This window comes from Thunnus albacares, chromosome 4 (genome assembly GCF_914725855.1).
Source record: "Thunnus albacares chromosome 4, fThuAlb1.1, whole genome shotgun sequence".
In the NCBI taxonomy this organism is placed as follows: domain Eukaryota; kingdom Metazoa; phylum Chordata; class Actinopteri; order Scombriformes; family Scombridae; genus Thunnus; species Thunnus albacares.
Window position 1 is genome coordinate 6,382,146 of NC_058109.1, and position 20,654 is coordinate 6,402,799.

At 40.5% G+C, this 20,654-nt stretch overlaps 1 protein-coding gene across 1 annotated transcript; it reads left to right on the top strand.

The window, feature by feature from the left end:
• Window positions 1-1,855: 1,855 nt before the first annotated feature.
• On the top strand, window positions 1,856-20,197 carry ywhaba (tyrosine 3-monooxygenase/tryptophan 5-monooxygenase activation protein, beta polypeptide a). The gene is made up of 7 exons (XM_044348329.1): window positions 1,856-1,989; window positions 8,999-9,158; window positions 10,821-10,961; window positions 15,950-16,073; window positions 17,073-17,236; window positions 17,691-17,786; window positions 19,436-20,197. The coding sequence occupies exons 2-7, from the start codon at window positions 9,006-9,008 to the stop codon at window positions 19,490-19,492; spliced, it is 735 nt and encodes a 244-aa protein (XP_044204264.1). The 5' UTR covers window positions 1,856-1,989; window positions 8,999-9,005; the 3' UTR covers window positions 19,493-20,197.
• The last annotated feature ends 457 nt before the right edge of the window (window positions 20,198-20,654 follow it).

The following is a 20,654-nucleotide window of genomic DNA, read 5'->3' on the forward strand; positions in this document are numbered from 1 at the left end:
GAAGCATTAATGAATAAATTTGTTTACAATATTTATACTGGTTTGTAGATGTTTTGATTGATTACCAATTGATGAATTAATGAATCTACCGGTTGCTTGACAGGCTGACTACATACAGTTTCACCATGAGAAATTCATAAAAAGTCCTCACCCAAATTACAAAACAGATTTTTCATTCATTTTTGCCTTCTTGTTTGGATAAAGCGTGTCTTGTCTGAAAGGATAGAGGACTCTGCAGTTCAAGATGGGAAATGCAAGTCATTTAATCAGTTGATGGAAACATACAATATTCCACAAACACACTTTTTTCATTATTTATAAACTCAGAAGCATTCTATTTTTCTGTCTCTTTCTGTTTAATGTCCACTCTTTGATATTTTTTTAAATAGTCACCTAATTCAAGGCATTTAAAGGCGCAGTGTGTAGAATTTAGTGGCATCTAGCGGAACGGCATCTTGGCAGAAATGGAATATAATATTCATAAGCATGTTTTAATTAGTGTATAATCCCATGAAAATAAGAATCGTTGTGTTTTCGTTACCTTACAATGAGCCCTTTATGGCTACATAGGGAGCGGGTCTTCTTCCAGCCCACCATTTTACACCGCCATGTTGCTACAGTAGTCCAGACCGGACAAATCAAATACTGTCTCTAGAGAGGGCTTTTCACGTTTTTTGCAAGCCACTATAGGCTCTCCTACATGAAATTGTTTCCACAGCCTGTACGCTACCTTTTACCAACAAGCCAACATGAAAAGCATTGAATTTGATTAATGCAAAAATGATTGGTGTGTCTAGTTGTCTGTGATGACGTAAAATATCGACGATTCACAAGTGTTCAAAATCTCAATATATTGAGCATTATAGAGTAGAGCTTCCATGATTAATTGATTCGTTCTGAACTATTAAATTCATCACCAACTGTTTTGATGATTGATTCATTGTTTTGAGTATTTTTTTTAATGTCCAAAATGTCTCTGATTCTAGCATCTCAAATGTAAATATTTTCTTTGATGACTGTAAACTGAATATCTTTGGGTTGTGGACTGTTAGTTGGGACAAAACAAGACATTGGAGGACGTCACCTTTTGGAAAACAGCGATCCACATTTTTCCCCATTTTCTGGACCAAACAACTAATTGATTAATCGAGAAACTAATCAACAGATAATGAAAATAATTGTGAGTTGCAGCCCTATTATAGAGAAAGGGTCTCAAACTCAGATTATGTGGGGGTCATTGCAGATCGTAGGGGTTTAGGGGACCTATTGAACACTCTGTTATCAAAAAATAAATAAATAGGCCAAATGTTTATGTTGACAGGTTGATCAGTTAGCTGCAGTCTAAATGTGAAAAGCTGTTTTTTATGCTCCAAATTAGCAGTTAACCCTGTCATTACATAAGGAACAGCAAATGAGTGAACAAAAGGGAGATTTTAGACATAGCTTACATCTTCTCATGTCTTTTTTAATGATTTGAAAAATCAAATTCAATTAGAAAAATAATAAAATCTATGGTGAAGATGAAATAATGATAGATCAGATGAGGCCTGTTGATGGGATAGCAGTTTCAGGGTTTGCAGTGGTTGTGTAGGTGGTGTCGTGGGAGAAACCTGCTTCATATAAAGTATTAAAAAAAAAGAAAAAATCAGTGTAACCCACACGAAGCTGTGTCAGCTGACACGATGGTGAACTCAGATACGACAGCAGCGGACTCATGGAGACAGTTGCCACGGAGACCGAGCGCACGTCATCCTGTAGCGGTTGCCATGGTCCTCCTGACGTCAAAGCCCCTCGCAAGATGCTTAGGAAACCCCCTGGCGCAGTCGCTATGGATACTGGCGGGGGGAGGGGTGGGGTTTAGAGGAAGCGGAAGTGTCAGAGCAGGCGGAAGTGGTACTGCCCTGAATACCCTGAGCAGCGAGCGGAGGACGGCTTGATAAACTCCCATCGTTCAGAGAATAAAATCGGGATTCCTAGTACGCTCTAAATGTGAGTTTACCTGCATATCACTCGATTATTGTCTTATATAAAGGTTAAGGAGAGTCTTTCGGGGGTAAGATCAGCCCCAGCAGTGGCCCCATTCCCTGCCTCTGCGGCGGAAGGTGCCTATTGTGGTTTGGGGCTCGGTGCGAGGATTTAGGCCGGGACTTGCGGCCAAAATAGCGAGAAATACCCCACAAAACACCTGGCGTGAGGTCGCCCGTGTTCTTTGTGCTGTCGAGTTTTTTACAGGTCGCTCTTTTTTTTTGAAGGCCCAGATTTCGGTCGATGCCACGCGCGGTGCGCCGGAGCCCGTGTGTGTGTATGTGTGTGTGTATGTGTGTGTAGGGGAGGGAGGGAGAAGCAGTACCCGAGTTTGGCCATTTTGACAGCTTAGCAGCCGCGGCCGTCGTGAAAGCAGCCCCGAGACATTTTAGCATTCAGTGCTAGCGTACGTTACACGGGCACGGATGATAACGTAAAGCTATTAACCACACACCCGACATATCTGGCTTCATTAGATGCAGAATAGACACCAGACAAAGCAGCGTGATTTTCGATTATGTGTTTAGTGTGATGTCTTTAGCCGAGCTCCGTCATGGCGTAGTGAGACGACATGGAAGCTAACACACCCTCCCTGTTTCCCGGGAGTTTCCCCCTCAAAGGCGATTTCACTTTTTAAAAAGGGTTTTTTTCTTTCGATTTCATATAACTGTTAGGAGACGGAACAGACATCATATTTAACCCCCCTTTGTAATAGCTATTTCAGCGTACAGTGTGTCGGTGTCGGCTTATATTGTATCTCCAATCCAGATTGAACTGGGTCAGGTCCCGTTAGCAGCTAAGCTAACGGTTGCAGCCAACGGCCGTGCTGTGACGTGAGGTTAGCATGCTAGCTAGGCGGTAATCTGTCTCTCCATCTTAAAATTCCGCAGGGGGATGCGACAAGGAGGGCGTAGCTGCTAGCAGGCCGACTAAGCAACCTATGTTTCATAGTCTTGGCCTGGAGGGCTGTTTTAAGCGTTATATCGTTTGCTTTTTGAATTTTTTAGTTTTTAAGCTGTTCGTTGTTTCTCGGTCTGCCGTTGAACACGGTGTTCCTCATTTTCGGTGCGCATAATAAGCCTGTTAACCTTAATAGTCAGCTAGGTGGTTGAGTAATAGCACTGCTACTGTTGAGTGTGTTGGTGGCGAGCCAAATGATTGTAGCTGATCGAAGAGGCCAAGTTGGACAGATTTTAATCGATGTGTGGGTCGTTAACCAACGCTTCATTAATGCGCCTGCAACCATGATAAGCGACGTTTTACTCGATGCTAAATGGTAGCTTGAGGATGCTAAATTGAAACATGTTAGCCTAGGAAGGCATAACACGATTGTCGAAATGACAGCAATGTGTGAATGCCACATGTAAGGACTCACTTTCTATTCGCGTTAACTGTAAACCTCACTGTTAACCTGGTATTTACACTGTATGTGTTCCCATATGTTCCCATCTGTGCGTATTTAATGGCCTATCAAATTAATTGTAAAAAATACTGCTTAGCCCATTTAATTTTATTGTATCGGAGTAATAAAATCCATAAAGCTAAAGACACCGTTTTCAGAATCATTAAGTATAACTGCCCTTTCATGGGCTATGTGTTTCCACTATCTTGTCTATTGTCATGTATGATTATCATTCTGGAAAGAGTGTAGTAAATACCCTTTTTTAAATGTAAGACACATCAGGTGCATTTCGGCAAGGGCGTGTTAATCCCGCCATACCTATACTTTACAATGTCCTAATATGATGAAACGTGTGATTTGAAAGGTGCCGCTGACAGATAAAACCCCTCAGCCCTCACAGATAAAAGAACAGAAACCGTCTGTGTTTTAGGGCTGAGACTAACGATTATTTTCATTATTGATTAACTTTATAAATAGTTTGGTCTCTAAATTTGCATAAAATAGTCTGTCAGTTTGAAAACCCATGAAAAAAAAAACACATTTCCCATAATCATCATTATAATTGTATTTTCACAAGTTTTAATTTAAGTATGGGTGTGTGTGAGTAATGTAATATGATTAAAAAGGTGAAGCTGAGCAAGTGATGTAAATGTTGAGCTTTCGATCAATATGAAACAAACACATTTCCCTCATGTCAACCACAACACAACACTGGTGAATTTAGATCAATCTCAGGTTTTTTTCTCAATGAGTGTCCTGATAACAGAGGAAATGGGTACGTGAATTTATAATGACCCTATACGCTAATGGTTTTACCATTTTGTTTTTTGGTAAACTAATGGAACTGCACTCAATATCAGCAGATAATTGATTTCTCGATCCATCCCTTGAATCAGCACTGAAAATGTGCTGTTGGTGCGCTCCCAGCTGAGAGGCTATTAAATACTCTGCAGACCATAGGAAGTGCATAAGAGTGTCAGCAGCATCACAATTTAGCTAATCTGAGAATGAGTTTTTTTTTTAAATTTGTCCCCTCATGTTTTCATTTACATCTGCGGTCATGCTGTTGCTTGACATTCCAACATAGAGTAGTCCAATATTAAAATAATTAGCATAACTAACATTGAGAAGTGTAGGTGACACTCAGTACTAACACTAGTAATAATCTGTGGCATTTTTTTATTATTGAAGCATTGAGAAATGTTTAGGGCTGCGACTAACAGTTATTTTCAGTATTGATCAATCTATTGATTTTCTTGATTTAATCAATTAGTTGTTTGGTCCAAAAATGTCAGAAAATGTCGATCACTGGTTCCCAGAGCCCCAAGGTGACGTCTTCAAATGTCTTGTGTTGTTCACAGCAGTCCACAAGATATTGCGTTTACTGTTACTGAAGACTAAAGAAACCAGAAAAGATTTTTTTTCTTAAAAAAATTCTCAAAACGATTAATTATCAAATACATATGGTATTGTTTGGTGAAATCCTTTTTAAAGAAATCTTAATGGTTTTTTTAACAACTTTTTCTCAAGCTCCCATAAAGAAAATGTATAGTTTTCACAGTACAGATTTTATGTCACTACCCTCATATTATGTGATCGATCAATCTGAATAGTCTTATCAGTCAGATTTTAAAGGAGAAAAGCTGACAGTTCAACTTAAAGTAGCTTAGATATCAATTAAGTTAGTAACATTAAGATAAAAAGGTTACAGAGGTTATAGGAAATATACAAATGGCAGTGGTTAAAAAAAATTTAAGAACAGAAGCCATATATAATAATGGATGTATTACTGAAAGACAAGATCTTTATCACACACATAAAGGACAATGTATCAAAATGAAAATATATAATTGTAGTTAAATATTTTTATGAGGATAGATGGCCTATAGCTATACCATTTTGAGTATAGTGATACTGTTTGGTCAAAATACATTAGCGCTGTTTTAATATGGTGCCTATAAAAAGTATTCAAACCCTTGGGCTTTTTTTTTCATGTTTTATTTTCTAATATGGAATTACACTTGATGTAACGTTCCCAGCATTGATCATGGGGGGCAAATGTACTTAATTTATGTACAAATTAAAGTATAAGTCAAAGTATAATGGGGATTATTTATTATTTCAAGGTGTGACATTGGCCTGCTCATTGATTTCCAGTACTGCACATGATGGCCCAATACAATCAGACATATTGAAGTGTTACCATGGTATAAACAGTAGTAGTGAAACGATTCTTCAAATCCATAGTTCGGTCCAGACCCGAGTTTGAGCCACAGTTTGGTTCATTTGGTTTTCGGAGGGGTGAATAAGGAAAAACAGGGAAAATTTCTGGGTTTTATTAAATCAACTACAATTTGAAATATCAAGAACACCAAAGAACACTATGGATGTAGATTAACTTTATAAATTAACTTCACATTGATTAACTAAGTAAACATAATTACTGTATTTCCTCTTAATAGTGGCTGGGGCCTTTTATTTACCTCAACTGCAGACGGTACCAGGCCTTTATTGGAAGCAGGCTTACACAGAGGCCTTTATTTCTAATTCCCTCTGTTTAATAAGATATGATATTTGCTCATATTTTAGTACGAAACCTCCTTGTTTTCTGATATGCTTCCTTTTGCTCTGTTAATTTTTTGGTACTTCATTAGCGGTAATTACGATAATCAGCACCAGAGACTGCTGCTGGCCGAGGCAGCTAACTTCCAGTCAGCCCTCCGGTAACCTGAATGAGGATAAAATCATTTAATCGTGCCGCTCTTCTAGACTTTCCAAATGTTATCAGATCAAATAGGTAAAATTCTGCTAGTGCATATTGCACTAGCAGGGGTTATGAGTTGCTTGGCTTGAAATAGAAGACGGAAACGCGTTTCGATACGGTGGATGTTTGTGTAATGGTTTCGGTCTCGGTTTCAGAACTGTTCCACACCCCTAATAAACAGTATCGCAAAATCACACGTGGCTGACAAATTTCTATTGTCTCAGTACATATAGTCATATTCTCCAACCCTAGTGTGAGTTTAGTTAAACCTAAGGCCAATGATTGATCTATCAATAATAACCAGTAGATCACAACAATGAAATTTACAAAGCGATGAATATAATTCTGCACGCTGATCTGACACTATGAATTGAATGGAAGATAACATCAAAGCAACATTGGAACAACCATTTCTCAACGTCATAAGTACTTAGTAATGTGTAACACACCACCACTCAGCGGGTAGGCGTGTTAGTTACTACGGATGCCTCAGTGCCATCTAGTGGTCTTATAGAATATAAGTTTAAAAAAAAAACCTATAACTGTCTGAAAATGGCAAATTGAATTAAATATACAATACCAGTCCTACTTTTATGTCAAATATACCTGTATCCAACCCCAGCCTACATCATGAACACAAAGAAACGAGTTATTGGAAGAATTAATCAAGGGATAGATGCATAAAATTCTCCAAGGCCCCAAATATCAATTAGATCAATTATCACAAAAAACAGTTGGAAAACATATAGCACAGCTGCCCTCAGAATGCTTCTCACCGTCCATGTGAGCAGAACACTAGTGAAGGAGGCCACCAGGGGGACTACGGCAGCTCAGATAGAGATGAAGAAGAGTCTACGGACTGACGATAAAATGCCAAGCATCGCCCATCATCATGAAGCCTGGTTGTGGCATGAAGTGGGAATGCTGCATAACAATGAATTCAGTAATTCAGAATTCCCAGAATAAAAGTCGTTTAGAGAACTGTGAGTTAGGGTATTTATTTTCCAGCGAGGGAACAACTCAAACAAAAAGCCAAATCCACACAGTAATGGTTTAAACCAAATATGAATGTCCTGGAGTGGTTGTGTTATACCTCAGTCCAGTCAAGAATTTATGGCAGGACTTGACAATCGCTGTTCACCCAAAGTCCACATGAAACATGGCAGAGCTTACAGCAGTGTTGCAAAGAAGAATAATGGAAAGAATTGCAGTGTCCAATAGAGCTGCAACGATTAGTCGATTAATCAGTTGGTCAATCAACAGAAAATCAATTAGCAGCTATTTTGATAATCAAAATAACTGCTTTTAGCTTCTCAAATGTGTTGATTTTTTTTTACTTTTCAGTGTCATACATTAATGTAAATTGAGTATTGTTGGGTTTTGGACTACTGTTCAGACAAAATAAGACGTTTACAGACAAACTTGGAAATTATAATGTTTATTAATACATTTTTCACTATTTTATAGACAAAACAATCAATAAATCAAGAAAATAATCAGGAGATGAAACGACATAATGAAAATAATCATTAGTTGCGGCCTCAGATACTGTAATAACTGCTAAAGGTGCTATTACTAAATGTTAATTTGAAGGCGTTGAATACTTATGGAATCAATAAAAATATGAAATCTAATCACATCTGCAGTGATTTAATTATAAAACGATGAAGTTTAAAGTAACTGTGACATTTATTCATTAGATCAAGACTTTCCAGTAAATTATTCTGATCAGATTGGAGACACAATTCATTGGAACATTTCTATTTAAATCTAAACTCAGTTACTAAAATACCCTGAAAATTCAAATACATAAAAACCTTTGGTTGGAAACCCAGATGTAATTGATACAGGAAAAAGAGAGCTGGAGCTTGAATCCATAAAATCGTAATACCTCCTTGTCGTGCTGTGTATCATAAAACTATTTTGCCGCTGTAAGGAAACCCCATCCTCATCACCTCCTTCTGCACGGAGGTTAAATGTTAGGTAGGCCTCAAAGATACTTGAATACAACAAGGTTGTGGTTGAATTTCCCTCTTATGGGTTAACGGTGGTCACCAGTATCCAAACTGGAAAGTTGTCAAAGTCGTTAGTATGCAGATGTGAAGCTGAAGACGGTTTCAGATGTATCAACTTACTTAAATGTAGAGATTTACATGTTCAAATGAATTAAACATGCAAATGTGGACACGGTTAAAGTGCACGGCGGAGAGTTTCTAGTGTGATGTAGATATAGAGGATATAGAGGAGATGGAGGCGAGGCTGTGGCCTACTTAGACCTACAGATTCATCTGGAGAGCAGAAAGCCCTCGGGGCTGAAATAACTGCAAGCAGCCATTTTATTGGAATCGAAAGGGTTTTTGACCTTTTTGTTAAAGTGCTGTTATTTCTTTGCTGTTATAATTTATTGTGATATAGGGATTCAATCAATACCTCTTTGCTTTTTCTTTTCCAAATCACTGCCCCTGGTTTGATTATATGTTTCTCCTTTTTAAAAAGTCACTCAGAAGCCCAGCAGATGGAATAAAAGGTCACAATGTTGAATTGATACCAAACACAACTTGAGTGCGGATGATGCGTTGTGATATTTTTAAGGATTTAATTAAAGGCAATGACTTATCTGAGAAGGTTACATAAACCGAGGTTTAATTTTATTATCTTAATGAGACACCCTCCCCTCAATATTTGTCACTCTGTCCCGCTCTCCACCATGCTTTACATAATATCTCGCACACCAATATTACCCGTCTATGCTCAAGTCCAAACACTCAACTCTTGTTTTTTTTTTTTTTCTGTTCTCCTCCCTGCAGCCTTAAGATGGATAAGAACGATCTGGTGCAGAAAGCCAAGCTGGCAGAGCAGGCCGAGCGCTACGACGACATGGCGGCTGCCATGAAGGCCGTGACAGAGCAGGGCCTGGAGCTCAGCAACGAGGAGCGCAACCTGCTCTCTGTCGCCTACAAGAACGTGGTATGGCATCCGTCTAACGGCTCAAATATTTCCCCCTCCTACAGGGACGGATCAGGGCAGAACGCCACAGATTTGGTTCGAGTCACAACGTAGAGCTCTTGATAGTTTGACTGAAAATAGACAATGACTTTTTAAGTTAGACTTTTTAAATCAATGGTTGAATTACTCTGCTTTACAGGTAAACAAAAAGAGGCAGCATGAATGCAAATGAGGTCTATTGAAACACAAACTAAAACAAACAGAAGCAGATTCACAGGAACTCCTTCATGCTTTACAATCCTTTACTACGACTTAATGACCAAACACTGGAGCAAAGGGCAGTTCGCCTTTTCCCCTAATTTCTGTAGGAAATTCAGAGAAACTGAAGTTCGAAGTACGTTGGGAGATCTCTCTGTCTGAGCTGCTTGTTGTCAAAACAAACGTCTTTCTGGGAAATTAACTATTGACCTAAAAAACAGACAGAAAAAAAAGCCCTCCGGTGGTCAGAGTCATGTGAAATGTTCATTCTGTGGCGCTCCATAGAATTAAACTGATATGGTGATCCATTTTTCAGCTCCTACTATAAGTATTATCACAGCCTGGTATCGCCAAATGTTATTCACATAATAAACGGCTGTGGCGCATTTCAAGATGATTTTTTACTCCCATGGTAGCAAGGAATATGTCTCCCAAGTTATGGCCTCTGTGCTTTCTCGAATGACTGCCAAATTTTTTCTAAGGAAACCTGTACTGTAGGGACTTGGGGGGGGTGGGGGTGGGGGTGGGGGGGGACAGGACAGGACATCATGTGCAGGCTGCAGCGCCGGACTGCACACTGTGTAGCTTATCCTATCTCGGCTCATCACTTACTAAAATGCCATTTATATAGGCAGGAGTTGTACCGTACTCCTCAGTATTAGCGCTATTACAGGATGCACAGATAACAATCTGCTTACCCCTGCTGTTGTATATTTATAGCGTTTACAGTCAACGTTAAAATGTTTGCATTCGGTCCGAGGGAAAAGCTGCCTTATATAATACGTAGCCTGTGACTGGCTGCCGTGATTTGCTGTGCTTTTTGTTTTTCATGAAGATTTTATACTCTTAACTTTGAAGCACAAATTATGTAAGAACAGCCTCAGGTTCTCAGCACTGCTGCTCTGTTTATTATTGAGGTTTAGTTGATTTTTTTTTTTTTTTTTTTTTTTTTTTTTTTATAAAGCTTGCCAGCTTTGAGTACCACTCAGTACTTTTTTTTTTTTGTTTCATCTTTCAATACCAGCTGCATCCAGGAGAATAGTATCATCACTCTGTTGGTATGTTTAGGTAGGAAATAGGGAACTCCATAAGCAACACTTACTGTATCTTATATATATTTTTGTTGTATATTTAAATATTAGCTTTTCATTATATAATTGTTAACATTTTAGCAATATCAGGTTTTTTATGTCATTATAAAGACAAGGAAACGGCCATATTTCCTTCAAATACTTAATTAGTTTTGTTAAACTGTCTGAAAATCATCCTGTTGCTCATTTAAAACATATGCAGTAAAATAACATTGTCCAAACTCATGTTTACTCTTATCACTAAGTGTTTATCAATTCAGCTGTGTTTATTTAGTCATGTCATATTGTTTTTTTTTTTTAATGTCAGTTTTTTGGTTGTTGTTGTCGCCTTTAGGTGGGGGCCCGTCGTTCATCCTGGCGCGTCATCTCCAGCATCGAGCAGAAGACGGAGGGGAACGAGAAGAAACAGCAGATGGCTCGCGATTACCGTGTGAAGATCGAGTCCGAACTCCAAGAAATCTGCCACGACGTGCTGGTACAGAGAGAGAGAGAGAGAGAGGGGAGAGATGGGGAAAGGGCAGGCGCAGATGAGTGGGGGTGTGAAGATGGAGAGAGAGGGAGGAGGGAGGGAGAGAGAGAGAGAGAAAGCACAAGATGGGTTGTGATGTTGAGCGGGAGGAAGGGGACAGAAGGTATAAGGGGGTGGGGGGGGGGGGGGGGAGAAAAAGATGGAAGAAAGCACAGTGGAGCCGATCCCTCCTGGCTGAGGAAAGAATAACAGTCACATGGTGTTACTCGTGGAGACGGTAATAATGTCGCTAGCAGCGACACTAGAAGCTGTTGAAAGATTCATCAAACAAAGCTTTAATTTTCCTCTCGGTTTTTCCTCCTCGCTACCACGTCTTTGCTTTTATTCTTTTGTATTTACTCGGCGCTCGACTGGAAAGGCGACGCAAGTCATGTGATACTGTGTGGAGAGGTGGGGGGAGGTGGGGGGGGGGGGGGGGGGGGGGGGGGATATGAACTGTGTGGTTGTAGATTCAGAAATGTATTGAAGACATGAGGTGTTTGTAAATGTTTATATTTTACAAACCCGACATTTCTTATTCTTGTTTTTGAAGCGGTCTCTGTCAGCTGGGGCCTGAGCAGGTGTGCAAACCGAAAATAGCGACGCATTAAAAAAAAACACACACACACACACACACACAGCGTCGCATCGGTGCGGGTGTGTTGATACAGGTACGGGCGAGATGATGAAATATGATCCAGGATTTCATGTTTGAGTAAAACATCTGTGAGTTTGAAGGCTAATTAGATGACAAAACACTGCCGAGCGGCGGTGTATATAACAACATGAGACAGGATGTTACAGCTGTGCAAAGTTATTACAGAAACAAAATATTAGTTTTGCGTCGCGCCGGTTTTGATGTAAACACTGATATCGCAAAAAGTACCTGGAATGTGCCTGCATTTGATTGGTCGACGAAGCGTGTTGCCAGATGATGTCGAGCTAGGTTCAAACATTCTGCTGGAGAATCACATTGAAAAGAGGAAGCTGTGATTTTTTTTTTTTTTTTTTTGATACGGCGCTGCTGTCATACGGTCTCTTTCTGTTAGTTTTGGTGTATGAGAGTCAGCGTGATGTCATCCGGCACCACACTGCATCGGCCAATTAAATCCAAGCAAGTGTCTGTTCTAGGTAGGTTACTTTTTTGATATAAACAAGATAATTTGACAGTTTCGTAAATGTCACAACAAAGGATGAAATGATGATGATGATTTACAAAGCCTAGGATAAGATTGTGTGTTAGGGTGTGTGTCTGGTGTCCAGCGTGGACATTGATGGTCTTTCATGTGCTGCTTTAACACTGCAGACGTGCTGTTACAGCTGTAGCTTCTGGTAGAAAGGGAAGTACAATGAGGAGAAATGCAGTGACTTGTTGTTGAGAAGCAGGAAAGAGATGGTGGTCAGTTTGATTGTTCTGTGATGTAAATTCAATCTCAAGCGATCCAAAAATACCGAACCCTCACCTGTTAGTTATGGTCAGCCGAACAATGGATGCAGCTTAAGTAAAGCTCAGTAATTGTGCCTGAACCTAGTGAGACCTCAAAGACTGGAGCTAGAACCAGTTTCACTCAGCTGCTCAAAGATGCTTTAGAAAAAAAACAAACATAATAAACATTTCAGGCCTTGAATATGATTTCAGCCTCAAACAGCCTCAAACAGCCCCCCCCCCCCCTCCAAACACTGCCAGGTCCTGACTAGGTTAGATCAGAAATTCCTCAAGGTCAGACCAGACTCAAATTTGTAGCGCCTGAGCAGACTTCTAATAATATCTTCAAGGTCAAACTGGAAGCCTCTGCAGTGATGTGGTGCTGTAGGAATGAAGGGAGGGAAGGACGGACGGGTGGAGACATGCTGTCCTTAAAGCAGCAGGAAGCTCGGAGAGCGAAAAAAGCTCCGATGATGCATCCACGGCACAAAAAAATGTCAGCGACCTTGACCTAGAAGAGCTTACCAATTGATCAGACTGGGTTCCCCCCCCCCCCCCCCCCCCCAATATGTGTTATATTTGTTCTGCATTACAATGAGGGAGAAACCATTTATAGATGTTTTTCTCTGTTATGCACAAAGAGTTTCATCATACAGCTGAAAATTACAGCAGTCAAATTGAGGTGCTGTCATAGAAAGTAGTCTGATTTCATAATGCCTGTCATAGTTAACTGACCTGCCATTGGCTGGATTAGGTCGACTACAAACTGGATATTATGGCAACCAGGATGGGTGCGAAACTGCTAGAACATGCCACAACCTGGCAGTGAGCAGCAGCGAGCAGCAGCAGCGAGAGCGGTTGTTAGCCACTGCAGACTTCTGACTGCTGGCTATGTGGACACTATAAAAGTAGAAGAAATAGAGACATTGAATCAGTTTGACAATTTTAGTTATTTCCTTGTTAGTCACAAGATAAATTTGGTCAGGTGTGGGTGGCAAATAGGAGCGGATGATTCTTAAAATTCTCAAGAAGTGTTTATAATTTTATCTTGTGACGTATATCCTAATATGGTACATTTAATGGAAATTCAATGGAAAAACTGAACTAAATGAAAATGGATTTTTTTTTGTCTAATCCTGTAAATTAAACACAAATTATTTCATTGCATCAATGCAAAAATTATAAAATTCCAATATTGGCACAAGTCAGTCTTGCACATTGATTTACAACATCTACAGTGATCTATCTAATACAGTGGTTTCTAACCTGGGGGTCGTGACCCTTGTAAGGGTCACAAATTAAATCTGGGGGGAGGGGGGGGGGGGGCACAAAATAACAAAGCAAGGAGGGAAAAACATTTTTTTAACATAAAATTGTGATTATTTTTCTGCCTTTTCCCTAATTTTTTACTTTTTACCTTTACCTTCAGGTAAGGTTGAGTATATTATCAGTTTGATTAACATAGTAAAAACACCAATCACAGGTTTTCACAGTCTTGTATTTAATCTTAATAACAAATAGTAATAGGTTGTAGAAACAGTTTATTGTAGTTGTTTTCTTTTAGGGGAGATCACTTTTCCTTTTTTCCCGCAGTGTTTTAAAACAATCATTTCTCCAGCTGTCTAGTGACACAAGGTGAAACAAGCACATAAGCAGCTTTTTTTTCACCAATAATCTGCTGCTCTGTTGGTCAGCCACACTGTAAGAGTTCATTTACAGTTGATGAATTTGCACTTAATCTTAATCCGGTGATTCCAGCCTGGCCCAGTGTGTCTACATGACATATTCCCAGGCCAGGTTACTGGAGTCACCAGATTAAAAACAGACTTCTCAGTGGTTAAAAGGTCTAAATGTAATCACTGAAACAAAGCCGGTCTCAGTGAGGAGATGCTCCGGGGGTAAATCAGCCCTGATCACATGATCTGGGTAAAAGCGATCAGATGAGGACAGCGGCGGCGGCGGTGGTAGGAACAAGAATGACACACACACGCTGTGAGTTAGTGACACCCCACCGGCAAACTCGACTCGTTTTTTTACTTTTCATGAAGAACACACGTTAATCAGCTGGGCGAGGGCAGCGAGGGTATGTTAACTGTAAGAACTCTTTATTTCTGTCGGCTCTATTTATACAGCGAACGGCGGCAAACTGTCATAAATCAGCATTTATTTTATTTTATTCATGCGCTGACACAACGGTGAAAGATGATACTACTCATGAGCAATTAGCAGTAATTTAACAGTTTGGGTCTAATTGAAAGGATGTGACAGTGTTTTAGTCCCAGTATAAAAGCAGAATGATGAAAGCCAGGCTGGCGACTTCATAAGATCATGATCTAAAATTTCACACTGAGCCAGATCAGATTTTGATCATCGAGTTACAGCTGTTTTCCTTTCATCATGAGGCTTTTCGTTGCCTCGTTTGAACTGCTGAACTGTGGTCGGAGGCCTCCGGTTTGAAGCTAAATCAGCTCGGCTAGTGACTGTTACAAGAGACGCCGATCGCTATGATACACCCTGAACTCCTCCGCTAACTTCTCTGAACCGCACGACTATGAATCTGACAGCTCATCGTTAGCTACTCACGACTGCTCGGCTCTGACTTCCAGTGCTTGCACGCGTACGTAGCACTGACTATGCTAGTTATACTGAGTGATTACGGTCCGTCCACGGTGTAGCCACGCCCTCCAGGTCGTCACTCACAAGGAGGCCTCGGTGCCACGCCTCTTCCTGCTCTCCACTCTTCTGTTGCATTTTTAAAAATTTGCTGGAAAGGGCGGGATCTCAGGAAGCATGTACTCAAACAAGAATAACCTCTTTAGGTTTTGGTTGTTGCTCTTTAGTCGGTGGTGTTTGGCAATGCGTTGGACACAAGTTTGGTTTAAAAATATTAAAAAAAATTACCTAAATCTCTCTATTTTCATTGACAAAAAGGAGGCAAAATATTATAGATTGTCTTTTTTTCTTTTTCTAAATTACAATCTAAATACATCACTCATCAGTGAAGGCTGGCGTATAAACAGACAATGCATGACACAGTTGTAGGAATATAAAATGTGTCTTCAAAGCATTTAGAATTGCCGACAAACACGACTTCAAAACGTCCTTATCTGCTTATATTATAGTGTGTGATAAAGCATTTATTAGTTTATATACTGCTCATGTATAAGTGGACTTACAGCGTACAGTACAGGTATGAAGGTTGATCTCAGGTTCATTGTGCAGCGTTTTGGTGTCTAATAAGCCTTCAGATTCACCGATCTGTTACTCACACTGAATTTCCTGGATCGTATTTCACGTCTCGCCGCTACATGAAGCAACACGTCTCCGCCAGCGCAGCCCCCCCCCCACCTCCCCACCCTGCATTGTTTAACACAGGCCCGCTTACAGTAACCATCTGTAGTGGAGTTGTGAATTTACTCGTCCGCTGACAGGTTTCTTTGTGTGGTCCTCTGGTATAAATACAGAATCTGCTGTCCCTGTTTCACGTTTTCGGTTCATAAACCCTCTTCTGGTCTTCTGTCTGTTTCAGAATCTGCTCGACAAATTCCTCATTCCCAATGCATCTCAGGCGGAGAGCAAGGTGTTCTACCTCAAAATGAAAGGAGACTACTTCAGATACCTGTCAGAGGTGGCTTCTGGGGACTCAAAGAAGGGTGAGTGTCTGAGTTTGAGTCTCTCCAAAACGTCTAATCGTTGTGATCGGGTAAAGAAGCAAGGTGTTTTTTTTTAAAGGAGGAGCAGGTAGATATAGATACAGTATTTATCAGTATATTGATGTGTTCAAGTTGAGTTGAATTACTGCTAAAGGACAGGACAGGATGATGTTTATTGACTCATGGGGGGGCTTGAACCCAGTTAAAAGGTAGACCACTCAGTGTGCCACTCGGCTTATCAAAGCCCAACCACAGTGTCTTTTTATTGCTCAAACAAAAGTCACTTTGTGTTGCTCAGAGTAAATATTCCTTTTGTATTAAACAGAACTCGCTTTTTTTTATTGCTCGCAGTAAAGAGTCTGTTTTATTGCTCTAAGAAGAGCTAGAAGCTCCTGTTAATTAGTGATCCACTGATATCACAGCCTGAACCAACCGTCACCGGCGGTAGACAATACTCAAAAATACCATGAGAATCAGAGTGATGTCAGAGAGTGAAAGAGGAGGGTTAGAGGACACATTGAAGCATCAGGTGACCAGAGATGACGTCTTCAAATGTCCAAAGTCCAGATATTCAGTTTTCTGTCGTGTATAATGCAGAAAAGTTTCATATCCTCACACTTCAGAAGTTGTGGCATTTTTGCTTTAATAAAATAAATCAAAGGATTATTTGATTATCCAAATAATTGCTGATTCAATTTTTGATAATCGACTCATTGTTGCAGCTCTACTGCAAAAAAAAAAAAACATTTGAAAGTGTTAGCATGCTGTTGTTAGCATTTAGCCCAAAGCACTGCTGCGTCCAAGTAGCCTCACATAGCTCCAAGCTCAGCTGTAGACTCTTAGTTGTCAAGTTGTTGGTTCCTGCTGTCAGAGACCAGCGTCCGCTGCAGGTTACAGTAAACGGCGACGTAGTCTCCGTGCACAGTTTGTTGGTGTACGATGTGTCACAGAGGATCACAGTGTGACCGTCGCGGTTGTGTTTTTTTTTTTGCCGCGCAGACACGGTGGAGAACTCTCAGCAGGCCTACCAGCAGGCCTTCGACATCAGCAAGAAGGACATGCAGCCAACACACCCCATCCGGCTGGGCCTGGCCCTCAACTTCTCCGTCTTCTACTACGAAATCCTCAACTCGCCCGAGCAGGCCTGCTCTCTGGCCAAGCAGGTGGGTTGCACACGCAAACACTTTTGTTTTATTCATGGAAGAGCTCTGAATTTGAATGTTTTACGGTAATACAGGTTACAGACAGGTGGCCCCGCCTCTCTGCAGTCAGACAGTAAAGATGGAGCTGTGTCTCGCCAGACGCTGAGCTCCTGCTCCTGGCAGACCTGCAGACATGTGACGGCCGCTTACTGGACACGATTGTCAGACATCAACACTGCAAGGCTTATGGTTAATTTGAAATAGCTCATATGTCTCGTAATGTAAAAGTGGATTATTGCACTACCTGACAACCAGTCAATCGAACAAAAAGGCAACCGCATGTTACGGATCACATGCGTCACTCTTATATAAACGTCATAGAAGTGGACTTCATTAACTGAAGCAAACCTGATCTGTGTGTATTTACTTGTCAGAAAGATTCACTCTGACTAACGTCTCCGTTTCTCCCCCGCAGGCTTTCGATGAGGCGATCGCCGAGCTCGACACCTTGAACGAGGACTCTTACAAAGACAGCACGCTGATCATGCAGCTACTAAGGGACAACCTCACTGTGAGTATGACGCACCAAAAAAAAAAAAAATACCATCTGTATTTGCTGTCTTCCATCTTAAAGTTGCGCCCACATCAGATACTGAACAACAACAGTACTGTATGAATTTAATAAACCCTTCCGGCATTGGATTGTTTTTAATGCAGGAACTACTTCATTTTTCTTCAGCGTTTTATCAGCTTTAACAACGGCCACAAAACAAATGAAGTAGTAAATATTTGTCGACGTTATCTTATGTCCACTGGTTTTGTTGACAGAAATGAACCAGAAGGTTCCACACCCAGTACACCCAGTGTACCCAGCGTATCCATGTTTTTCTTTTTACAAACGTCACAAGCCGGAGTAACTCTGCCGTATTTACATATCAAACCGCACGCTGCGGAGTAGAGAACGGAGTTAAACTATTTTGTTTTCCTAATGATGGTGAGATAACGTTAAACCAAGTCACCAAGACATACAGGGAAGTAAAAAAGCCAATCTCTACTGCTATAGTAGCAGAAAAATAGACCAGAATGCATTGCAGCCACCAGACCAGACAAGAGAAGTTAGACTGATAAGGATCTAAGCTGCCATCTTCCATCGGCTCTAATGTCTGCCTGTTAGTGAGCGACTGTGGCTGCATTTTTATTTTTATTTCAGTGTATCCGATCGCTCTCGGTTGTTGAGAAGCATTACGGTAAATGTAGAACGCTGCAGACGAGGAGGCACATGAAGATAAAGTGGCTGCACCAGAAATACGCTAGATTATCTGAAAAGTACCTGCCTCAGAGATGATGATGATACGGTGCAGCGTGTGAGGTTGTGGGTGGATTTTTACTGTCAAGTCTGGAAGATATTTTGCATCAAGTCTTTCAATGCAATGATCTTGATTTTTTTTAATAGATGTGCAAAATTGAAACTAATCCCAACATTTTGCACGGTGCAGCGCTGCAGCTTCACTGTGGAGCGCAGCATGTGTGTGTTTTGTGTTAAACTGCAGAAGCTAAAAAAAACAAGCACATCTTTATCACTTCAAATATATCAAGATTAGGATAAGGCTGGTAATATTTCATATTTTTATAGTCGACAAACACCATTTAAAAAGACCAAAAACCAACAATACATGAGTCCATCTCTCAATACTCATGAGTTTTCTCAGCGCAGAGTCCCCATCGGTTCCTACTGAGGATGTAAATCTTTTAAAAACACCTCAAAAAATACATCATTTCATTTTTAAAAAGGCTCAATAATCTCCCTCAAACAGCCGGTCACTGTAGTTGTTTGCAAACGTTACTCAAACAGGAGGAAGCAGCGCATTTGTCAGGGACTATTGTCAGCGGCGGATTAATACATATCCGGTGCTCTAGTGGGTATTTCCGGCAGCAAGAGGGTGTACGTAAAGTAATGTTTGTCTGTTAAACACGTCGATCATTGATGTGTTTTTAATAGTTTTTGTACGATAACAGAGCTCTATGACGCAGAAAAACTGACAATATTTGATATAAGATAAATAAATTGGTCTTTTCCTGGGATTTGTTAATAATTTATAGAATATTATCAGGTATAAATTCTCAGGCGCTTCCTGTTTCTGCTGTATTTAAAATGAAATTGTCACGTTTTTTTTCACTGATATGACGACTAAAAGATATTTTTTCTCTCTCTCTCCGCAGCTGTGGACATCAGAAAACCAGGGAGACGAGGGCGAAGCCGGCGAGGGAGAGAACTAGAGCGCACTTCACTGTTAACCCATCCCCACTCTCTTCCTCCTCCTCCTCCTCCTTCTATCTCTTCCTCTTTCTTCTCTTCTTCCTCTCTTCGTACACATAAACAGCCCGTTCATTCCCTTGTCCCACTTTTTCAAGCCCAGCCTCCCGACCTCCCTTCTGTATAACCAACAGCATGAATAGTACCTGACCTTCACAAACAAATATTAAAGAAAAAAAAAAAAAAAGGAGGGGAAATAAAAAGAGAAACTACTCCATCACCCCTTACGATCCCTCCTCCCTCCCTTCCTCCTCCTCCCCTCCCCCCTCCCTTGTTCATGGCACTCCAAGACAGGCCAAGCAAACTAAAACCCCTGGCCGGTCTAGTCTTACAGCACGCAGGGAGGGTTTTTATCCAAAACCACAAAATTAAATTAAATGTCTTTTGGAGCCCACATCCCTGTTTTTACCCTCCTCGTTTAATCATTCTCCTCCATCTGTTCCGTTCTTCCCTCGCTCCTCTTCCCTCCTTTTTTTTCCCCCCCCCTAACATTTCAGTACGTTCTCTCACCTTCCTCCCCTCCTCTCTCTAGCGAGTTAATGCATTTATATAGTTGTCCATCCCTTCTCTTTTTGGCTTTTCTTAGTGTACTGGCAAATGGCTGGTTTTATTCCACTTTAAACAAAACAACAAAAAGGTTATTAAACTGTCCGTTTATTTTCAACAAACACTGTGATTGCTTAGTTTTTCCTCCACCTCCGCCAACAGAATCCTCGTTTTTTTTTTTTTTTTTTTTTTTTTTTTGATGGCAAACAAGAATATTCAAGCTGGGGGAGGGGGTTGTGTTTTTGAACAGCAGTACAATTCTGCTGAGGTTTATACAGAAGGGTCCTCCTACAAGGCTGTATTGTGACACTGACAAATCTAAAAAAAAACAAAAAAAAAAACAAAAGCATTTTACCTGCTGCGTAATCAAACACTCACCGTTTTTTATTTTTCCTTTCTAACATGCAAGTCAGATCTAAAAGGGACCCCCTGGTTTATTTAATTCTGCATATTTCCAATTGGGAGCTAAAAAAAAAAACTGAGGAAAATTGAAAAGCATACATTCCATCTTAATGTTTGAGAGGATTTTAGACCTTTTCCACAACAAACGGGACCCGCCTGCTTCCTTGTATAATCCCA

Bases quoted from the DNA above. Each gene is read 5' to 3' on its own strand.
- ywhaba (XM_044348329.1), top strand. From the start codon at position 9,006: ATGGATAAGAACGATCTGGTGCAGAAAGCCAAGCTGGCAGAGCAGGCC. The intron at 9,159-10,820 runs GTATGGCATCCG...TGTCGCCTTTAG, and splicing joins CTGTCGCCTACAAGAACGTG to GTGGGGGCCCGTCGTTCATC. The intron at 16,074-17,072 runs GTGAGTGTCTGA...TTTGCCGCGCAG, and splicing joins TTCTGGGGACTCAAAGAAGG to ACACGGTGGAGAACTCTCAG.